The sequence below is a fragment of the Mustela nigripes genome, chromosome 5, assembly GCF_022355385.1.
Source record: "Mustela nigripes isolate SB6536 chromosome 5, MUSNIG.SB6536, whole genome shotgun sequence".
Taxonomy (NCBI): domain Eukaryota; kingdom Metazoa; phylum Chordata; class Mammalia; order Carnivora; family Mustelidae; genus Mustela; species Mustela nigripes.
This window is the reverse complement of record NC_081561.1, coordinates 8,014,832-8,032,409: the sequence shown is the minus strand read 5'-3', so window position 1 is coordinate 8,032,409 and position 17,578 is coordinate 8,014,832. Positions and strand designations below refer to the sequence as shown.

The window sequence follows — 17,578 nt, the reverse complement described above, 5'->3', positions numbered from 1 at the left end:
GGGCGGGCGCCGCCGAGGGGGACCGGCCGCCGTGGCGAGAGCGCGCCAGCCCCGCCGTGATGCCCGCGCGCCCCGGACGCCTCCTCCCGCCGCTGCCCCGGCCGCTGGCCCTGGCCGCGCTGCCGCTGCTCCTGCTGCTCGGCGATGGCGGCGGCGGGCGCGGAGGCGCCTGGGCCCAGGAGCCGGGGGCGGCGGCGGCGGCGGCGGCGGCGGACGGGCCCCCCGCGGCGGACGGCGGGGACGGGCAGGACCCGCACGCCAAGCACCTGTACACGGCCGACATGTTCACGCACGGGATCCAGAGCGCCGCGCACTTCGTCATGTTCTTCGCGCCCTGGTAACTGGCCGCGCCGCTCTCCTCGCGGCCCCGCACCCTGCGCGCCGGGGGCGGCCGGGGCGGACCGAGCCGGGGGCCAGGGGGGTGCCGGGAGCCGCGGCCTGCCCGGGGGGCGCGGGGTGGGCTCGGGCCGGGGGCGTGGGCGCTCGCGGCTGACGTGGCGCAGGGCGGCCGGGGCGGTGCAGGAGGGGGCGGGCCCCGAGGGGACAGCCGGGAAAGGCCGTCCCGCCCCCGCTCCGGGTCCCCCCGCCCCCGACTCCCCGGACCCGGGGAGGGGCGGGTGGTGGCGTCGCCCAGTGGGGCCACCTCTCCGGTCCCCAGCCCCCAGCCCCGTCCCAAAGTTGTTGCGCCGGGCCGGAGGCGGCGGCCTGCGGGTGCGGCCGCGACCCGTGCGCCACGTGCGGCGGCCCCCGGCCACCGGGTTCCGGCCGGGGACGCGCGGAGGTCGGATTCCGTGCACTCGCTGCAGGGCAGATCCCTTGCACGAGGGATTAGTTGAGAAATAGAACTCGCAAAGGTGGGATTTCCTACTTCGTGTGTTCACGAGGTGGGAAGGGGTGGCCCAGGCAGAGGGGGGGTTCCTGTGCTACCCCGGGAAGCCGAGAGTAGTGCAAATGCCCGGGACCCCGAGGCAGCTCCGTGTGGACGGGGTGTGCTCTCGGGCCGCTCCGCTCTAGGCTGCCCTCTGGCACCTCCACCCCTCTGCTCTCTTGGGGCCTGGTCTTCTGGAAAGTGTGAGCTGAGCAGAGGGTTCCTCCTGCCTTGGTTCTCCGGTGGAGGCGTCAGTGTGGGCCTCCGTGCCTACACCGGAGGCCCCTTCCCTGGGAGTTGTCTTACGGGAAGGACTTCCTGACGTTTACACAAGCATAGGTAGTGCTTTCCTTCCAGGGCCTACATGCCCCGAAGTGCAGTTCGCGTGGGGCAGAGCAGAAAGCCAGTTCTAGGGCACAAGGCAGTTTGCAGGCTTATTGCAGCATTTGGCATTCTTCCCCATACCCGGAGAGAGGCTTAGGGAGATGTGGGAAAGGGATGTAGGAAGCAAGAGAAAGATGCCCAAGCAAAATGGCTTGTTCAGAAAATGTGCAGGTGGAAGTTGGAGGAAACTTTTTTCTTTCTCTTTTTTTCATAGTGAGACTGTTACTGTATTTCAATTTGTTTGGAGTTATCAGGTCTGGGTCAGAGCTGTCATGTATTAACAGTGTTTCAGTGGGGTTCATTGTGTTTCAGCTTCCCAGGAACCAGCGGGGACCGGAAGGTTTAGGGCTACAGTGGTCTGGAAAATACTTTGTAGCACAAAAAACCCTGTTCCTTCCTTTTTTTTTTTTTTTTAAAGATATTTATTTATTTATTTATTTGACAGAGATCACAAGTAAGCATAGAGGCAGGCAGCATTGCACTCCCCCACAATGAGAGAGGGGGAAGCAGGCTCCCCTGGAGCTTCATCCCAGGACTCCAAGATCATGACCTGAGCTGAAGGCAGAGGCGTAACCCACTGAGCCACCCAGGTGCCCCCCAAAATCGTTCGTTCTTAATAGTTATTCTGTGAAGGGATATTCTGGGAGTACCTGTTTCAATTAAAATACACCAGTTAATTGGAGTGCCTTTCAGTGGGATAAGTCCATGGATTTTTTTTTCTTTATTTTTTAAAGAAAAACTGACCTGTAGATGTTTAAAGTCCATGCAGTGCCAATAAAGTTTTAATTTTGGAGTCTCAGTACCTGCTAGTCCTAGACCCAGTGGGGGACAGACTGGCAAACCCTGGGACTTGGTATTAAGGAACTTCCTTTTTTAGATGGGTGCTCACAGAAAAGTTGCTTTTAAAGTTTTTGTTTGCTTCTTATTAGTCTGTTACAGAATAAACATGGCATTAAAAGTTAGAAGCTAAGAACAGATTGGAGCACAGATAGAATATGCTGTAGCCTACCCCTGGTCCTCATCTCTTTGCAGTTACCGTCTCTGGAGTATCAGGAGCCCACATGTGACTTAGGGGAGCAGGCGTGGCATGTAACGAATACCTGCCCTATATATTTTGCTCTGAACTTGGTAGATGTAACGTTGTCCTACTGCTGTGGATTTTGGGCTGACATCAGGCCACAGCTTCTGTCTGTCCAGTTGCAGGTCATGCTGAATCTGGTCACAATGAGGTCAAGGCTGGGGATACCTCCTTGGGAGGACCAGGTGGCTTTGCTCTATTACATGGCCACAAAATGAGTTCAGCTACTGTCTCAGAGGTGCCACAAGGGTCCCAAACCAGAGCGCTGACTACATGGCACCTGTGCGTTGATCCATCACTAAGAAATTGCCAAACTGAGTCCCTTTCAGGCATGTGCTAGGTACTGGGAATACAGCTGTAAAAAGAACAATGCCGGTCTTCATGGCACTTGCACTATTTAAATTATATAACTTAATATATAACAATATAATTTACATGTAACATTGCTTTTCCCTCACGGTTATCTTCCAGAAAAGAGGGAATCATCCTGTATTTGAGTTTCTAATAAAGCAGGCATTTTCCTGGCTGGCCAGCAAAGTGCTGCACAGGGAAGCCACAGTAGCCGGAAGCAAACTTGTTCAGTGCTGGTAGTGGACGTCCACTGTCAGAAAAGAAAAGGGGCAAAGAAAAAAAGAAAAAAGAGGCAAAGAAACTTAACAGTGATTTTCTTGAGAAGTTAGTCTGAGGACAGATTGACAGTTTTAAGTGTTGGGTGGTTTTTGTTTTTGTTTGTTTTGTTTGTGTTTTTTAAGGATTTTATTTATTTATTTGACACAGAGAGAGAACACAAGTAGGCAGAGAGGCAGGCCGGGGTGGGGGTAGGGTGAGAGGGGTGGGGGGGGGGTGGAGCAGGCTCCCCGCTGAGTAGAGAGCCTGATATGGGGCTTGATCCCAGGACCCTGAGACCATGACCTGAGCTGAAGGCAGAGACTTAACCCACTGACCCACTCAGGCGCCCCTGGGTGTTCTTATAAGCAAGCACTTTAAAGATTACTTTAAAAAGCAATGTGGCAACTTTGTTACTTTGTAGACATCCTGAATATACACCAGGTGAATGAAAACAAACAACAACAATAGCAAAAAAAGAAAAAAAACCACAATGTGCCATATAATTCTGTGACTGTACTTGAAGCTCGAGACAAGGTTTCCAGCACAGGCTCACACAGCCTCCAAATAGTGCATTGCAGATAGCTGATAATTAAAGAAGGTCATCAGTTATATGATTTAAAAAGTGGATTTAGTGATGGGAGAGATGCTGATGCTGTCAAGGAATGGGAAGAGTAGCAAAAAGCAAGAATTTCAAGTTAATATATTATTTTAAATGGTAGGTGATTTAAAAATGTACCGGTAAATCCAGAGTCAATATCCTAAGTATACATTTGGTGACATCAGACTTAGACGTTTGGGTAGCCATAGACCTTTCTAAATAATGCTTCTTAGAAAATGGAGAATTGAATGAACTTTTAGGTCGCCTTCCATTGCAGATACTTATTTAGTATAGAGAGTCCTGACTAAGAGGGAGCCATCATGGTGAGCAGTTGCTGCAGAAGAGGGGGGAGCCAGGGAGTTTTCTAGAAGAAGCAGAGCAGGGCACCAGACAGCCTTAGTCAGAGCTGACTTCTTGGAAGAAGTGACATCCAAACTAAACCGAGAGAGCAAACAGGAATTCGGCAAGTGGGTCTAGGGAGCGAGTGTCAGAGAGAGCAGGTACTGATCTCCAGGGGTAAGCCATGCTGTGGCCTTTCTAGAAAGCCCCACGTGGTATCATTTGGCTCTGGGCACACTGCCAGGGCAGGTGGGTGCAGGTGTATGGAGCACAAATGGGAGGGCAGCGGGGGCTAGAGCAAGGCGCGTGGTGGGCACAGGACCTTGCTGAGCTTCGGTTTCCTGCTGAGAACCTTGCAGGGGCTCCCTGGGGGATCTGAGGCAGGGGAGTGCGTTGTGTCCCGAAGGTGAGCCGTCCTTCCCTGCGGCAGAGGAAAGAAAGGTCCGGGTGGGGCCGCGCCTCTGAGCCGGGACTCAGCGTGCTCGCTCCCCTTGTTCCAGGTGTGGACACTGCCAGCGGCTGCAGCCCACTTGGAATGACCTGGGAGACAAGTACAACAGCATGGAGGACGCCAAGGTCTACGTGGCCAAAGTGGACTGCACCGCCGACTCAGACGTGTGCTCCGCGCAGGGGGTGCGAGGGTACCCCACGTAAGTGGGCAGGGCCCTGGGCCCTGCATCGCCTGGCTCTCCACGGCCGTCTGCCAGCCCCTCTCGGCCAAGGAAAGTTCACGCTAAACTTGGTCTCTTGTTTTGTAGTTCCGAGGAGGGAGGAGATGATAAATTGAAGCGCCCGGTCCCTGTTGTTAGGGCAAGAGCATTTTTCGCACTGTCTTTCCTCCTTTTGCTTTGCTTGGAAAAAGCCTTTCATTAATCAGTGTTGGGTTTTCCTATTTATAAGGAATGTGTTTGTGTGACAAAAATGGCAGCCTCCTTGGTGTCCTGTCAGGTGTGACATTCACCCCTCAACGCGATGAGCGTACCGTGTCATCAGTTTTAAGTTTTGGGTCACTCTGTTATCCTTAAGCATCCTTCCTGGAGTAATTTCCAATGTGACGAGCGCAGGGGCCGTTTCTGTTGGAAAGAAAGTTGACAAAGTAGGATCCAGAAGTTCTGACAAGCGATGCTTCTTACTCCCTTGACAGTTAAATTCTTTAGTTTTAAGGGATAGAAATTGAAACTGGCTTGAGAAGCAAAAGAGGGGATCAATTAGAAGGCCATGGAAGAAGGTCTGAGACTCAGTTCCCTGAGTTTGGGGGCCTTTCTTTCCCATACCTTCCTTAAGGTGACATAACTCTCCAACTCTGTATCTGTCTGCTATCGTGGAGGGCTTGGGCTCACCACTGAATGGCCCCGCTTGGATGGAGTGTTCGTTCCAGAAACACTTGTGCCCAGAGAGGAGGACAGCAGCCCCTCTCTGGCCACAAGGCGAGTGTTAAAGAGAAGGGCCCTTCTCCTGAACAGGGAAGATGATGTTCCCAAAAGGAGGTTGGCCACTGTAACTCCCAAACTTTTTGTTCAAACTGATGAACGGGGTAAATTCTTATAAAACCTGGACCTGTCTTCAAACCCGAGAGGCAGCACAGAAAAGGGGAAGGAGCTCTGGGCTGGAACCTAGAAGCCATGTCTGAAACCCAGCTCTGCTGGTGGCTTATCGTGCAGCCCTGGCCACGCGGTTTAACCTGAGTCTAAAGGAGGATGTTGGTCCATGATTTCACGGTACGTGAAATAGCACATTTGCAAACACTGATCTGAGCATACCCAGTAAATGTTAAGGCCTTCCTTAACATTTGGAAATTTGGCATTTTCGTAAAGGACACTGCAGTTCTTGGTCTTTGGTGACTGCTGCTAATCTGGGTGCCATCATTCAGATCAGATCAGATCACTAGAGAGAAAATTTTGTACCAAGTGTACCAACCCTGGAGGTATGATTGTTCTGTGCTTCACAGCCTCGCCTCTAAAGGAGACTCAGCTCAGACAAGGAAGCCATCAGTGAGTCGTGGGGCCAGGTGAGGAGATAGAGGTTTGCCTGCTGAGAGCCTGTTGCTTTCAAAGTGCAGGGACAACTGAGATGGTCGGCTGTCGTGTCCACTCTTAAGTAGCCGGCCATAGTGGCCATGTGGCGTATGCCACCAGCCACAGCACTCGGAAGCAAGACAGCACTTGGGATAGGCTGAGAAGGCCAAGTGGTAGCGGGCATCCGAAGGCGCGGCAGAAGGCTCCACCTGGACCCGGTCATAGGAGCTGTCTGGCTGCAACATCAGTTACTGCACAGATGTTTTCCACAGGTGTTAAAGATTTTATTCATTTATTTGAGAGAGAGAGAGAGAGAGCTCGCATTCAGGGGGAGGAGCAGAGGAGAGGGACAAGCAGACAGACTCTGTGCTGAGCACAGAGCCTGCTGCGGGGCTCGATCTCATGACCCTGAGATCTTGACCGGAGCCAAAATCAAGGGTGGGGCGCTCCACTGACTGAGCCACCCAGGTGCCCTGTTATTCACAGATTTTAAAAGAGCCACACTGAGTCATGTGTCCTGATTTAGAAGATACGGTCTCCAGGAACACCGTGCACTGGTTTTGTGTCCTTATACAGAACTGCAGTGCACTCACACGACACTGAACATTGTTGGGGAAGGAACCTCTGTGACCCTCCAGCCCTGTACAAGTGCCCTAGAACAGGTTTTTCTCCTCGAATGCAGGAGGCAGGGCATGCTGCAGTGGAACACGTCCGTTGGGGTGTTCATGTACTGACCTGTAGGAGCTTCTGCTACCCGTGGCGCGGGGCCCGTCTTGGGGAGGCGCATCAGATGATGAACGCGGAGATGACGAATTCGGATGCCTAAGCACGCCCTGTGGAGTCACCGGCTCCTTTAACTGAAACACAGGATTGCACAGGGAGGGAATTTGGGTTCTCACGTTCCTGGGGAGGTTCAGTGTGCTTTGAGGTCACCGTTGTTGAGCTGGTAAAGGAGTCTGCATCCTCTGGGGAAACCGAGCCAGGCAGGCCAGAGGAGGTTTGCTGCCGGTGCCGACCCAAGCGCACACACCAGGTGGCTGAAGAGAACAGAAATTTTTTGTCTCACAGCTTGGGAGGCCAGCAGCCCAGCGTCGCGGCATCTGCAGAGCCGTAACCCCTTCAAAACCCAGAGGGGAGTCCTTTCTTGCCTCTCCCTAGTGTCTAGTGGGGGCTGCACCCCGTCCTCTGTCCTCATGGGGCTGTCTTTCTCAGTGCGTGTCTCTCTACTTGGCCAAAATTTCCCCTTTTCCTAGGGACCCCTGACTAGGGCCCGCCCTGATAGCCTCATTGTCACCTGCTTACTTCTCTAAAGATCCTGTTTCCAAATAAGGCTACACTGAGAGGGACAGGAGGCTGGGACTTCAACAGATCTGCTTCAGGGGACACAAATCAGCCAGTAACACCACCTCCTCTGTGGTGCTAGGACCTTGATCACAGGTTTCCAGAGTGACCCACACATGGAGGTGTTCTCTCCCGCAGTCTCCTTGAAAGACAAACAGATCACCAGGGAAAGCAGACTCCCATGTCGAAGTTTGGGGCTGTCCTTAGGGCGTAGACCCTGTGGCCATCCCCCCATCACCTTCTTTAGCCCATCCACAGTGAGGATTGGGGCCAGATGCCCTGATCAGGTGGGAAGGTCTGCGAAGAGAACCCTAATTCTATCCCTAGGCTCTGTGAACTGAAGGAGGTTTGGGCAGGCTGGAAAGATTTCTGGTCCAACAAGAAGAGATTTTAAAACATTGTTTATTTGTGTGTTGCTCAGTTCTGATTTGGTCACACACCTGACCTGTGACTAAATTAGAAAAAGTCACAGGTTAGGTTTCCAGCATTTAAATGTTCACAGAGAAATGGGGAATGAGGATTGTGTGTGTGTTTTTTTTAAGAGTTTTATTTATTTATTTGACAGAGATCACAAGTAGGCAGAGAGGCAGGCAGAGAGAGAGGAAGGGAAGCAGGCTTCCTGCTAAGCAGAGAGCCTGATACAGGGCTTGATCCCAAGACCCTGGCTCGATCCCAGGACCCTGGGATTATGACCTGAGCCAAAGGCAGAGGCTTTAACCCACTGAGCCACCCAGGCGCCCCGGGGAACGAGTTTGATAGTGCTGGTCCTTCCGAGTGTTTTGAGGGTTCTGCTCCTTTTCCACTCTGGTTGGGGAGGTGCCCACTGGAAGAGAGACAGTGGCTGGGGGTGGGGGGGTTGTGTGCATGAAACATCTCCTAGCTCTCTGTGAGCATAAGCTTTCCAGAGCTTCCCGAGGCCTCAGGGGCGGGTGTGAGCTTTCGTAATCGTGAGATCATGCTTCCCAGTCACTCAGAGTTTTAAAGTTTGTCAAGTTTCAGGTGTTCTTGTTGGACTGGCTAGAGTTTGGCTTTTTGTTAGGGTTGTAAAGGTAAAAGTTACTGAGGAATCAGGGCCTCTGTTCTTCACTGGAGGCCCAATAGGCATCCCCTAAGTCTGTCACAGGATATGGTTTTGGTGGGGGCAGGGGGGTGAGGCCTGGGAGCCTGTGATGCTTTATTCCAGCCCCTGCACTGATTTTCATGCATAGCACAAACCTCCTTTTTTTTTTTTTTTTAAAATTTTTTTTTTTTTTTTTTTGCCAAAGAGAGAGGGAGATCACAAGTAGACAGGAGGAAAGTGGGGGGAGGCAGGCAGGGAGAAAAGGGGGGGAAGCAGGCCCCCTGCTGAGCAGAGAGCCCGATGCGGGGCTCCATCCTGGGATCCTGAGATCATGACCTGTGCCGAAGGCAGAGGTTTAAGCCACTGAGCCACCCAGGCGCCCCACAAACCTTCATTTTTAAGATCTTTGGAGAGCAAAGCGCACGGCTCCGATCTCTGCATGTCTTGACTTCTGACCGCGGCTACCGCACCCCAAGCTGCCGACGTGCACCATGTGCCACAGGCAGGGAGGGGTGATGTCAACGCACAGCTGGCCAGAGAACGCTAGTCTGTGTGTCATTTCCTCCGTCAGGAGCCCTGTGTTCCCGCCATCCTTGACACCTTCTGTCAGGTCTGATCTGGAGCGTGTTTCTCCATTACCAGGGGCAGGGTACAGGGTACAGGATCCGGAAGTGTAGTGTCGGCCTCAGGCAGAGTGTTCTGCTCGAGCACTGAAGGAAGTGCTCCGTATCCGATGTGCAGATACCGTCTGAGGCTAATACATGATGAAAAGAAGATTCCTTCTCTGTGGGGAATGCATAGACCACCCTAACCAATGTCAAGGCTATTCTCAAAAGCTGGAAATGTAAATTCTCGCAGAACCTGGATATTCTCGTTTTATATGACAAGATATATCTTGTCTTATAAGATAGGATGGCCTGGGAATACATTTATTGTACAACAGTGCTATTTCTAGTACAGTTTTGCTTTTTTAACAAATGCAGAATGTAAGAACTTCTAAACTCTAGGAAGGATGGCAAACAACCAGCAGGGAGAAGCTCGCAAGGCCTGTTCCCCGAATGCACTTGGGGTTTTGTTCACGGTCTCATAGACTTGACATGTTCTGCTCACTCTTATTTTTCTTGAGTAAGGGAAGAAACTTTTTAAAAGTGTGGGAGTAAGTGGATATGTGTTCTCCTCTTTCTTCAAGTTCTAGTGCAGGGGGCAGGTCTGTGCCTGGCCGCAGTGCTCTGACTGCATCCCAACGGGACGGCGCCGTCTACGCAGACCCCTCTGACCGGTTGAAAAATCTGCTCTGTCTTGTCCTTTTTCGCCTTTTAGCTTGAAGTTTTTCAAGCCTGGCCAAGAAGCTGTGAAGTATCAGGGGCCTCGAGACTTCCAGGCGCTGGAGAACTGGATGCTGCAGACGCTGAACGAGGTGCCCGCGGTGAGTGCACGTGAGGCCTCCCGGCGCCCGCCCTCTCCCTTCCCTCATTTCTCCGCACTCCAGGGGGACAGAGAGGCCAGTTCAGGTGAAAACTTAAGGCTCCCATTTCAAAGCAACTTTATATTCGTTTAGAACTAATTGACATTTGTAAGTAAAAATGAACTATTTCCCCTTCCAGTTTTTGTTTACTGTGGTAAAATACATGATACCAAACTGGTGATCTTAGCCATTTTTTAAATGTAGAGATTCAGGGTATGAACTCGGGTGCATTCACCCCATGAGCGGCCATTCCCAGGCCTCTTTTCACCACGTAGAACTCAAACCCTGTCCCCTCTGAACACCAGTCCCCCCTCACCGTGCCCCCAGCCCCCCACAACCACTCCGTCTACTTTTGGTCTCTTGTTTCTACTGTTTGCATACCTCAGTGGAAAAAGATGACCTGTTAGGAAGGTTTTTATTATGGAAATATTCAAAGATGCATAAATGTAGAAAGAAGAGTATGCGTGATGTATGAATGAGGAGGAGGAGGGTAATGAAGATGGCCCCGTGTGCCGCTCCCCTGACGGGTCTCCCGTCCTGCCGTCTTACTGGCCCTCCTGGCCCTCGTGTGGTGGCAGAGTCAGCCCTCGGAGACTGTCATTTGTGACTGTCCCAGTGCACGTCTCACAGATACACACTTACTACTTGTTAAACTGACAGTTAAGTACTTGTTAACTACTTGTTAACTGACAGTTAACTACTTGTTAACTAACATCAGTCTCTGTGCCACATGTATACAGTTGGCACTAGTTCTTGAGCGTCACAGGTTGACTTGGGGCCAAGGCCAGGCCTAAGCCCGAACTCCAGTCCAGGCCAACCTCAGCCCTCTCTTGCCTCCACGAGCTGTACCACAGCGTGGCCCCCTCCTTTTCGCCTGGACTCTCAGTCCCCGAGGTGCTCACTGGCTTTGCCGAGCATGTCATCGAATAAATACCCCTGGTGCTCTCAGAGTCTTCGTGGCCCTCCCTGCACGGGGGTGGGGGGGCAGGTAATGATACCAGGAAATGGCGGAGACTTTGATTTCTGAGGTACTGTTTAAAGACGTGGCTGTGTGTAGAAGGTTACTAAGAACATTGTATAATCCTCTCCCTCAGATTAACGTCGGGAGTCTTAGTTTTGTCACACATCGTTATGGTCGTAAACCCTTAAGTGTCCCTCCGTGTGTGGTGCCTTCTACTCAATGCAGAGTGCTCAGGCCCATGGAGGCTGGGTTGGGACGGACGGTTCGTGGCCGTGTGTTGATTAGGGCCTGGGAGGTTGACCAGTGTCCCATGCTGGGTGATTCAGATGAAACGGTGAGAGCATCTGACGTCTCTCCATGTTATCTCAGTGGAACAGTTGAGTCAGGCCGCTCTGTCGGGTGAGGTAGGCACTCCTGCCTTGAAGGGGCTCCGTGCCCATGTGCAGTTCCAGCAGGTTCTGGGGGCCTCTGCTGCTACTGGAGTCACTTCCCAGGTGACCGTGTGGTCCCTTGCCCCCCTCCCCCACATTCTGTGTAGAGGTCATGGTTCATCAGAAACCCACCTGCTACTCGGGTGTCATTTTCCCTCTAACTGCGTGGCACTGTGTGAGTGTGGAGCAGAGACTTATCTAATTTTAGGTAACAGGGAAAACCACAGACCTCTCAGAGAGTCGATTTGCATCTTTGTCACGGCAAGACAGTTACATGAGCAGGTGGAACTTTCATATAGATTTAAACTACACATTGTTTCCTCTGTGAAATTGTTCTCTGATTGGAGGATGCCAATTTTAAAGAGGGGTTAATAGTCTCAAAAGAACCTTTCAAGATACACTTATTTATTTATTTTTTTTTGTCAGTATTTTTTTCTACCAAAAAGCCAGCCTTCTGTGATGACTTTATTCGGGAAACAAGTTGCCAGTATCAGGATGGCAGAAGGCGTTCATATGGAGGCCCAAGCTCCCCTTTTGGGTGGTGGCAGCCCCACTGCAGGCTAGGAAGGGCTGAGGGGAAGGGTTGTGTCCCCTCAGGCGGAAGGGACGTGGCTGCGTTGGATCCCCGTGTCAGCAGTAGAGATCTCCCACAATTGCTGGAAACAGCGGCAATGTGCCTGATTGGAGGAAAGTTCAAACACTCAAACCTGATCCTGCAAACCGAAAATTCTTTCCAAAGAACTTGCTTTTTATTGTATGTGGAAACTTTTTAAAAAGTTCTTCATCTCTATATGTACCTAAGTAACTTGATGATGTTGTATATGGATATAGGATAAATTTAGATTACCTTCCTCGTGTTGTGGCAATATTAAAGAAGCTCAAAAGAAGATCCACTACTTCCAACTTTAAGATTGCCCTATTTGTTTCTGTATTTTTTTCTTAAACGGTTAGTCATATAAACATGGTTCATTTGACAAACAATATTTTTATATGTTACATCTTTATATTGATAGTATTTTATATTGTCATGTGGGTTTGCCACAATTCCACTCTTCTCTGTCAATGGATAGTTAGGTTATTTATAATTTTTTAATCAGAGATACATAAGGAACATGTAAATCTTTGTAAAAGACATTATTTTCCTATTTTTGGGTGATGTTTTTAGAATCTGTTACTGGACATGAAATTGCAATGCAAAGGGAAAGAGAAAAGGCGGACTTCTTTTATGGCTGTTGATGAATATTGCCTGGTCACTTTCTTAAGAATCTGTAAGCTGATATGGTCAGCAGCAGGGTGAGAGTGTGTCCGTGTCTGTGCCTGTGTGCTTGTATCTGTAACATACTACATTATTGCCACGGCGGTCGGGCTGCCCCGGTACGAGCCACAGGGCCCAGGAAGTGATCTGCCCCCTCAGAGCTGTACATGAGCACTTTAACAATGAAAAATATGGAAAGCCCTTTGATTATCTTACAAAAGGTGACATGGAGTGTCTTACCTTCTGGGAACTCACTGACTGCTCACCTAGTCACCATTCTGTTGGGCATCTTTTTGTGGAAGTCCCTAGCACTTTGCAAGTCTCTACAGGCCCAGAGCTGCATGAACATCTTCCTGGTGCTTTCTGATTACAGCTCTGCACAGCTTTGAGCTGTCGGCACTTTTAAACTTTTAATGGTTTAATTGGGATATTCTTTTCTTTTTTTTTTTTTTTAAGATTTTATTTGAGAGAGAGAGTGTGCATGTGCCCACATGAGTGGGGAGGAGAGGGAGAAGCAGGGCTCGATCCCAAGGCCCCGGGATCCTGACCAGAGCTAAAGGCAGGCACTTAACTGACTGAGCTACCCAGGCGCCCCAATATTCTTTTTCAGAGAAACATGAGCTGCCAGATATAAATTTAGTAACCTACATCCATGGGTCTGTAGCAAAATGGTGATTGTGTGATCTTTTTGTCACCCTTGAGTCGCTTTGGCTGGAGGCCACAGCTGTGGAGCTGCGCGGTCGGGAGTCACGTGGTACTGTGGTGACCGTCCAGCTACACACGACGGGGCCCGCTTAGATGCTGGCAGAAGCGTCCTTTGAAAAGCCGTTTCTCACTCCCGTGTTGCGGGTCTGTCCCGGCCTCCGTGGTGTGAACTAAGGAGTGCAGCCCTGTGCTTCTCTGGCACTGCCTGCCGGGCGCCTGCCTTGTCCTCCTTCCCGCCCCGCTCGTCCCTTTACCAGCCCTTCACGGTCTCATCACCCACCTGCTGTGTGCACCGAGCGCACCGGGCCCTCCCCTCCGCTGACGCTTCTATATCTGCGGGAGCTGCAGCCCGCCAGGGACTTCATCCTGCGTTCCCCGTGGAATCTGAGGTCACACTGTAAACAACAGGACAGTGTGCCTTTGTGGGCTGGGCCTGCCCTTTTGGTTTGCCTGCTCTGTTCGGTTGGGCTTAAGGGCAGCAGAGGGCAGGTTGGGGTGGGGATGGCGGTCACCGGCTGTCTTGAGAACCGGTCCCTGGGTGAGGCTGCTAAGGGGCTTCTTGCCGAAGGGTCCAGAGCCCTGAGAGTCCATTCCTGCCTTGGGTTCCCTCAACACAGCAGCATCCCACAAAGGTTTGATGTAGTCCGATGAGGAAGGAGATCTGTAGAAGGTTCTAGACGGACACAGGTTACCTCCTCGGTGGGTTTCACTCTGCCTTTGCATACAAACCCAATGACTGTTGTTTTGTTTCTCCCTGTTAGACACCAGAGCCAGAAGCAGAACCGCCCAGAGCCCCTGAGCGCAAGCAGGGACTTTATGAGCTGTCAGCGAGCAACTTTGAGCTGCACGTGTCGCAAGGTATGTTGGGTGACTCTCACGGCTGTTCCTGGCAGGAGACACACCTCTCAGAACGACTGACCGTTCACCACTGCTCAGTTTGCTGGGCTTTTCCTTGATAGCACTCGCGGGCCCTCGGATGACATCTGTGGCACTGAGCCATGGTTTCTGTCTTCGAGACCCATGAACATCCTTGTGCAGAGCTTTTCCTCTTGGAAAGGATTTCTCCTTTCATCTGTGTCCTTCAAGAAATGCCAGTTTTAGTGTTAGCCAAAGCCTTGGGTTGTGGAAAGCTCACAAATGAGCAGGCACCCTGAATTTGTACACCAGCTGGACAGTGCGTCCTTGGATAGGAACGAGTTTATTTATATTAACGTGAATCATACACTTACTGCCCTGGGGCAGAAACAAAAGCTTCTCTTACATATTTAACTTAGAATTTAGCGGGACCATTGTAACTTGTGAATGCATTTACAGTTAAAATATTTTTCTGTATCACATCTCTTTTTTTTGAAAACGGTCCCCTAAAAATCAAAACGATCTACATACAATCTGTAACATAAGCGGCAAGTAGGTCCTTTGGTCACACATTTCTGGACAGTTGGCTCAGCACTGACTGACTTGAAAGCAGATTCAGCTTCTTTCCTGATCTCTATTCTCAAATGCTGCCACGGAGGGAAATCCTCCCAGAAGACTGGTTTGGAAGCATCGCGAAAAGGGTTTAAATGTGTGCCTGGCCTTGTGACTTCATAGCACTGTGAGTCGAGACCTACCACACTCAGGGTCCACAAGAGTGTCTGTGATGCTGTCAGCGTGTTCCCTGCGAGTCGAAGGTTGTTATTCAGACCAGGGCGCCGACGGTGGAGTTTTGGGGTGTTTTCCCCAATAGGGGATTACCCCACAAGCCCAGATGGGTCCCTCCCTAAGCAAGTCACACGTGAAGGGTGGATTGTTGAAGCGCCACCTTGAGCTGCTCGCAGGAGACTCTGTCCTCAGGAAGCGACAGTTGCCGCCCGCGCTCACAGCTGTCCCGCTCCTCTAGTCGGTCCTTCCCAGACCTCCCAACCCCACCTCCCAGCACAGGGTTAGTCAGGGCTCTGCCTGTCCCGAGAGACATGGCTTCAGCCTTGCAGATCAGTTGCTCATTTTTTGAATCAAGTTTTCACCATTTCCCTTAAATGAGTCCCCACTGTGGTGAGTGTGTGGCGTGGCAGTGTCCTGGGAGCACGGATCCCGTTTTGGTGCTTGCTGGTTTGTTCCCTCCCCAGGCACAGCCTCATTCGGGTCTGGTCTCAGCCTGACATCTTTTAGGCCATCGGCTGGTCAAGGTAGAACAGCCTAGAAAAAATCTTCAGTATCCAGATAATGATTTTGTGTGGGTTTGTGTTTTGTTCTTCTAGCCAAGGGAGTGTTACTCAGGTTTTAAAACCTTCTGTTTTATTGTCAAGTAAAACACAGATACAGAAAACAAACACAGAGCTTAGTGAATTGTGATGGAGTGGTTGCTCTGTAACCACGGTCCGGTTCAGGGACTAAAACTGCCAGCCTCCCCTCCCCTGTCCAGGTCCCAGCCGGCCTGCCCTCAGGGAGGCGGTGTCCTGGACTCTGTGGAAACCACTCCTCCCTGTGTCATTCACCGTCCCAGTGTGCATTCCCAACACTACAGTTTACTTTGGTCGTTCACATACATCTCTCTGGGGTCCCAGTCTACGCGTTCCCCCAGCATCTCTTTTTCTTCCGTGCATCCTGGTGGCTGAGCGCGTGGGTTATCGGACCTGTAGAATTCCCAGTCTGGACTTGTCCAGTTGTGTCTCCGTGGTGCGCTTAAGTACGTTTCCCTCAGTCCGTTCATTCACTAGGGTTGCCAGATGCTGCTGTTCTATGAAAACCTTCTTCCTTCATTGTTTTAAGGAGAGAGACTTGCTCTCACGTATCAGCTGGTTTTCCAGTGGCGCAGTTTACGCAGGACACATGGGATCATCGCCCGAGCCTTCCCCGTTGTTGCCCGTTCTTCAAATACTGCTTTGGTTCCCTATTGTCCTCCAGAGATGGCAAAGTAGATTTTGTTTTGAGGATCCCTGTGAACTCACAGATACAGACCTATTCGACTGAGTCACGTTTTGCCAGTTAAAGGGTCCGCACTGACGCTGGCAGGGGGACAAAGATCAGATGCTTCCACTCAGTTTCTAGTAAGGGATGACGTCAGTTACCTCCTTTTCCCTTCTCTGCCCGGGCTCTCCGTGAAGGCGACCACTTTATCAAGTTCTTCGCTCCGTGGTGTGGTCACTGCAAAGCTCTGGCTCCAACCTGGGAGCAGCTGGCCCTGGGCCTTGAACATTCTGAAACTGTCAAGATTGGCAAGGTAAGTGAAAGCCCTTATTAAACTGGAAATAGACCGCCTTTGGCTGGATTAATTAGCAGAGTAGCCCATTATTCATTCTGTGTGCAAAGTCGCAAACTTGATTTATTAATTCCATTTAGTGTGCCACTTGATAATTCATTTCACCTTCACAGATGGCAGCCTGGTTTCAAATGTGCTGGCTTTTCCACAGCCTAAAGATAAATTATGGCTCTGGCTTCTTTGTTTATTTTGAAGCAATGGCCAATTCTGAATTGGCAGCCCCAGAGCCGTTTCTGCAAAGATATGGGGCACAGCCTGTGAATGTTCACTGGCCGGACTTGGAGGACATCCACGTTTGACCTCACCCAAGAGCTGTCACCTGGAGGAGCCCCGGCTCCGTGCTCACAGAGGCCTGCACAAGCCGCCCCCCTCCAGTGAGCCCCAGCTTTCCCTGCTGCCCGGGAGTCTTTCCAGCTTTCCCCACTTTGCAGAGAGAAGCCAGGAGTGGTGTCTAACAACTTCTGTATAAGTGGATTTTCTGGAAATATCCAGAGCAGCTCCTGGGCCATCAAACACTTTTAATCTCACCCAGCCTTTGGCACCCACCAGACATCCAGGCATGGGTTTCCTTTTACAAAAATCTCATTTTTTACTTTGCCAAAGGGCTGATTTGTATACAGAAGTAATGCTGCGTGTCCAGGAACTGCACTGAGTGAGATGCTCTGCCCAGTGCAGGGAGATGGTCAAGAGTGTGAGCTCAGGAACCGCGTAGACCTGCCCGGCCAGCCTGCGGCCGCTTCTCCACACCCCAGTCTCCGCCTTTGCAAAATCACAGGGAGACCTGACTGGTGGTGTGTGGTGTGGATGAAAGTCAGGGTCCTAGTAAGACGGTTGGCATGGATCAAATTCCTGGTCAGTTCTAATAGTTGTTGTGAGTTCAGCGGATTTTCACTGTTTTCACTGTTGCCTGTTAAGTACTTCCAATTACGTGTTCTAGTTACGCATGTGGTACTTTTTTATTTATTGAACATTTCATGGAAGGAGTCATAATTTTCTTGTCCTCTATCTTCTCAATTCCTTGTATCCTTAAATTATTTTTTGAATTTTTATGGGAGATTATCTCCAGCTTATGTCAGTAACGGTTTCTCATAGAGTCAGGCATGAGCAGACACAGTCTGCCCATCCGGGCTGTGGCCCTTCATCTCTGGGCACGCCTGTGGCGTGCTGACTTCCAGTCTTACATGTGAACGTGGTATTTCTATCCTACTTCGAAGACATGGCGAAGAACAAC

The 17,578-nt window shown here is 51.0% G+C and overlaps 1 protein-coding gene across 2 annotated transcripts in view; it reads left to right on the top strand.

Moving 5' to 3' along the window:
* Window positions 1-44: 44 nt before the first annotated feature.
* The window catches only part of TXNDC5 (thioredoxin domain containing 5), a 33,313-nt gene continuing 15,779 nt past the window's right edge, over window positions 45-17,578 (top strand). For both annotated transcript variants that reach the window (XM_059399406.1, XM_059399407.1), the window contains exons 1-5: window positions 45-337; window positions 4,377-4,526; window positions 9,613-9,718; window positions 13,871-13,967; window positions 16,193-16,308. In XM_059399406.1, coding sequence (XP_059255389.1) covers window positions 60-337; window positions 4,377-4,526; window positions 9,613-9,718; window positions 13,871-13,967; window positions 16,193-16,308 — 747 coding nt within the window. In that variant the 5' untranslated portion in view covers window positions 45-59. The remainder of the gene's footprint in view (window positions 338-4,376; window positions 4,527-9,612; window positions 9,719-13,870; window positions 13,968-16,192; window positions 16,309-17,578) is intronic.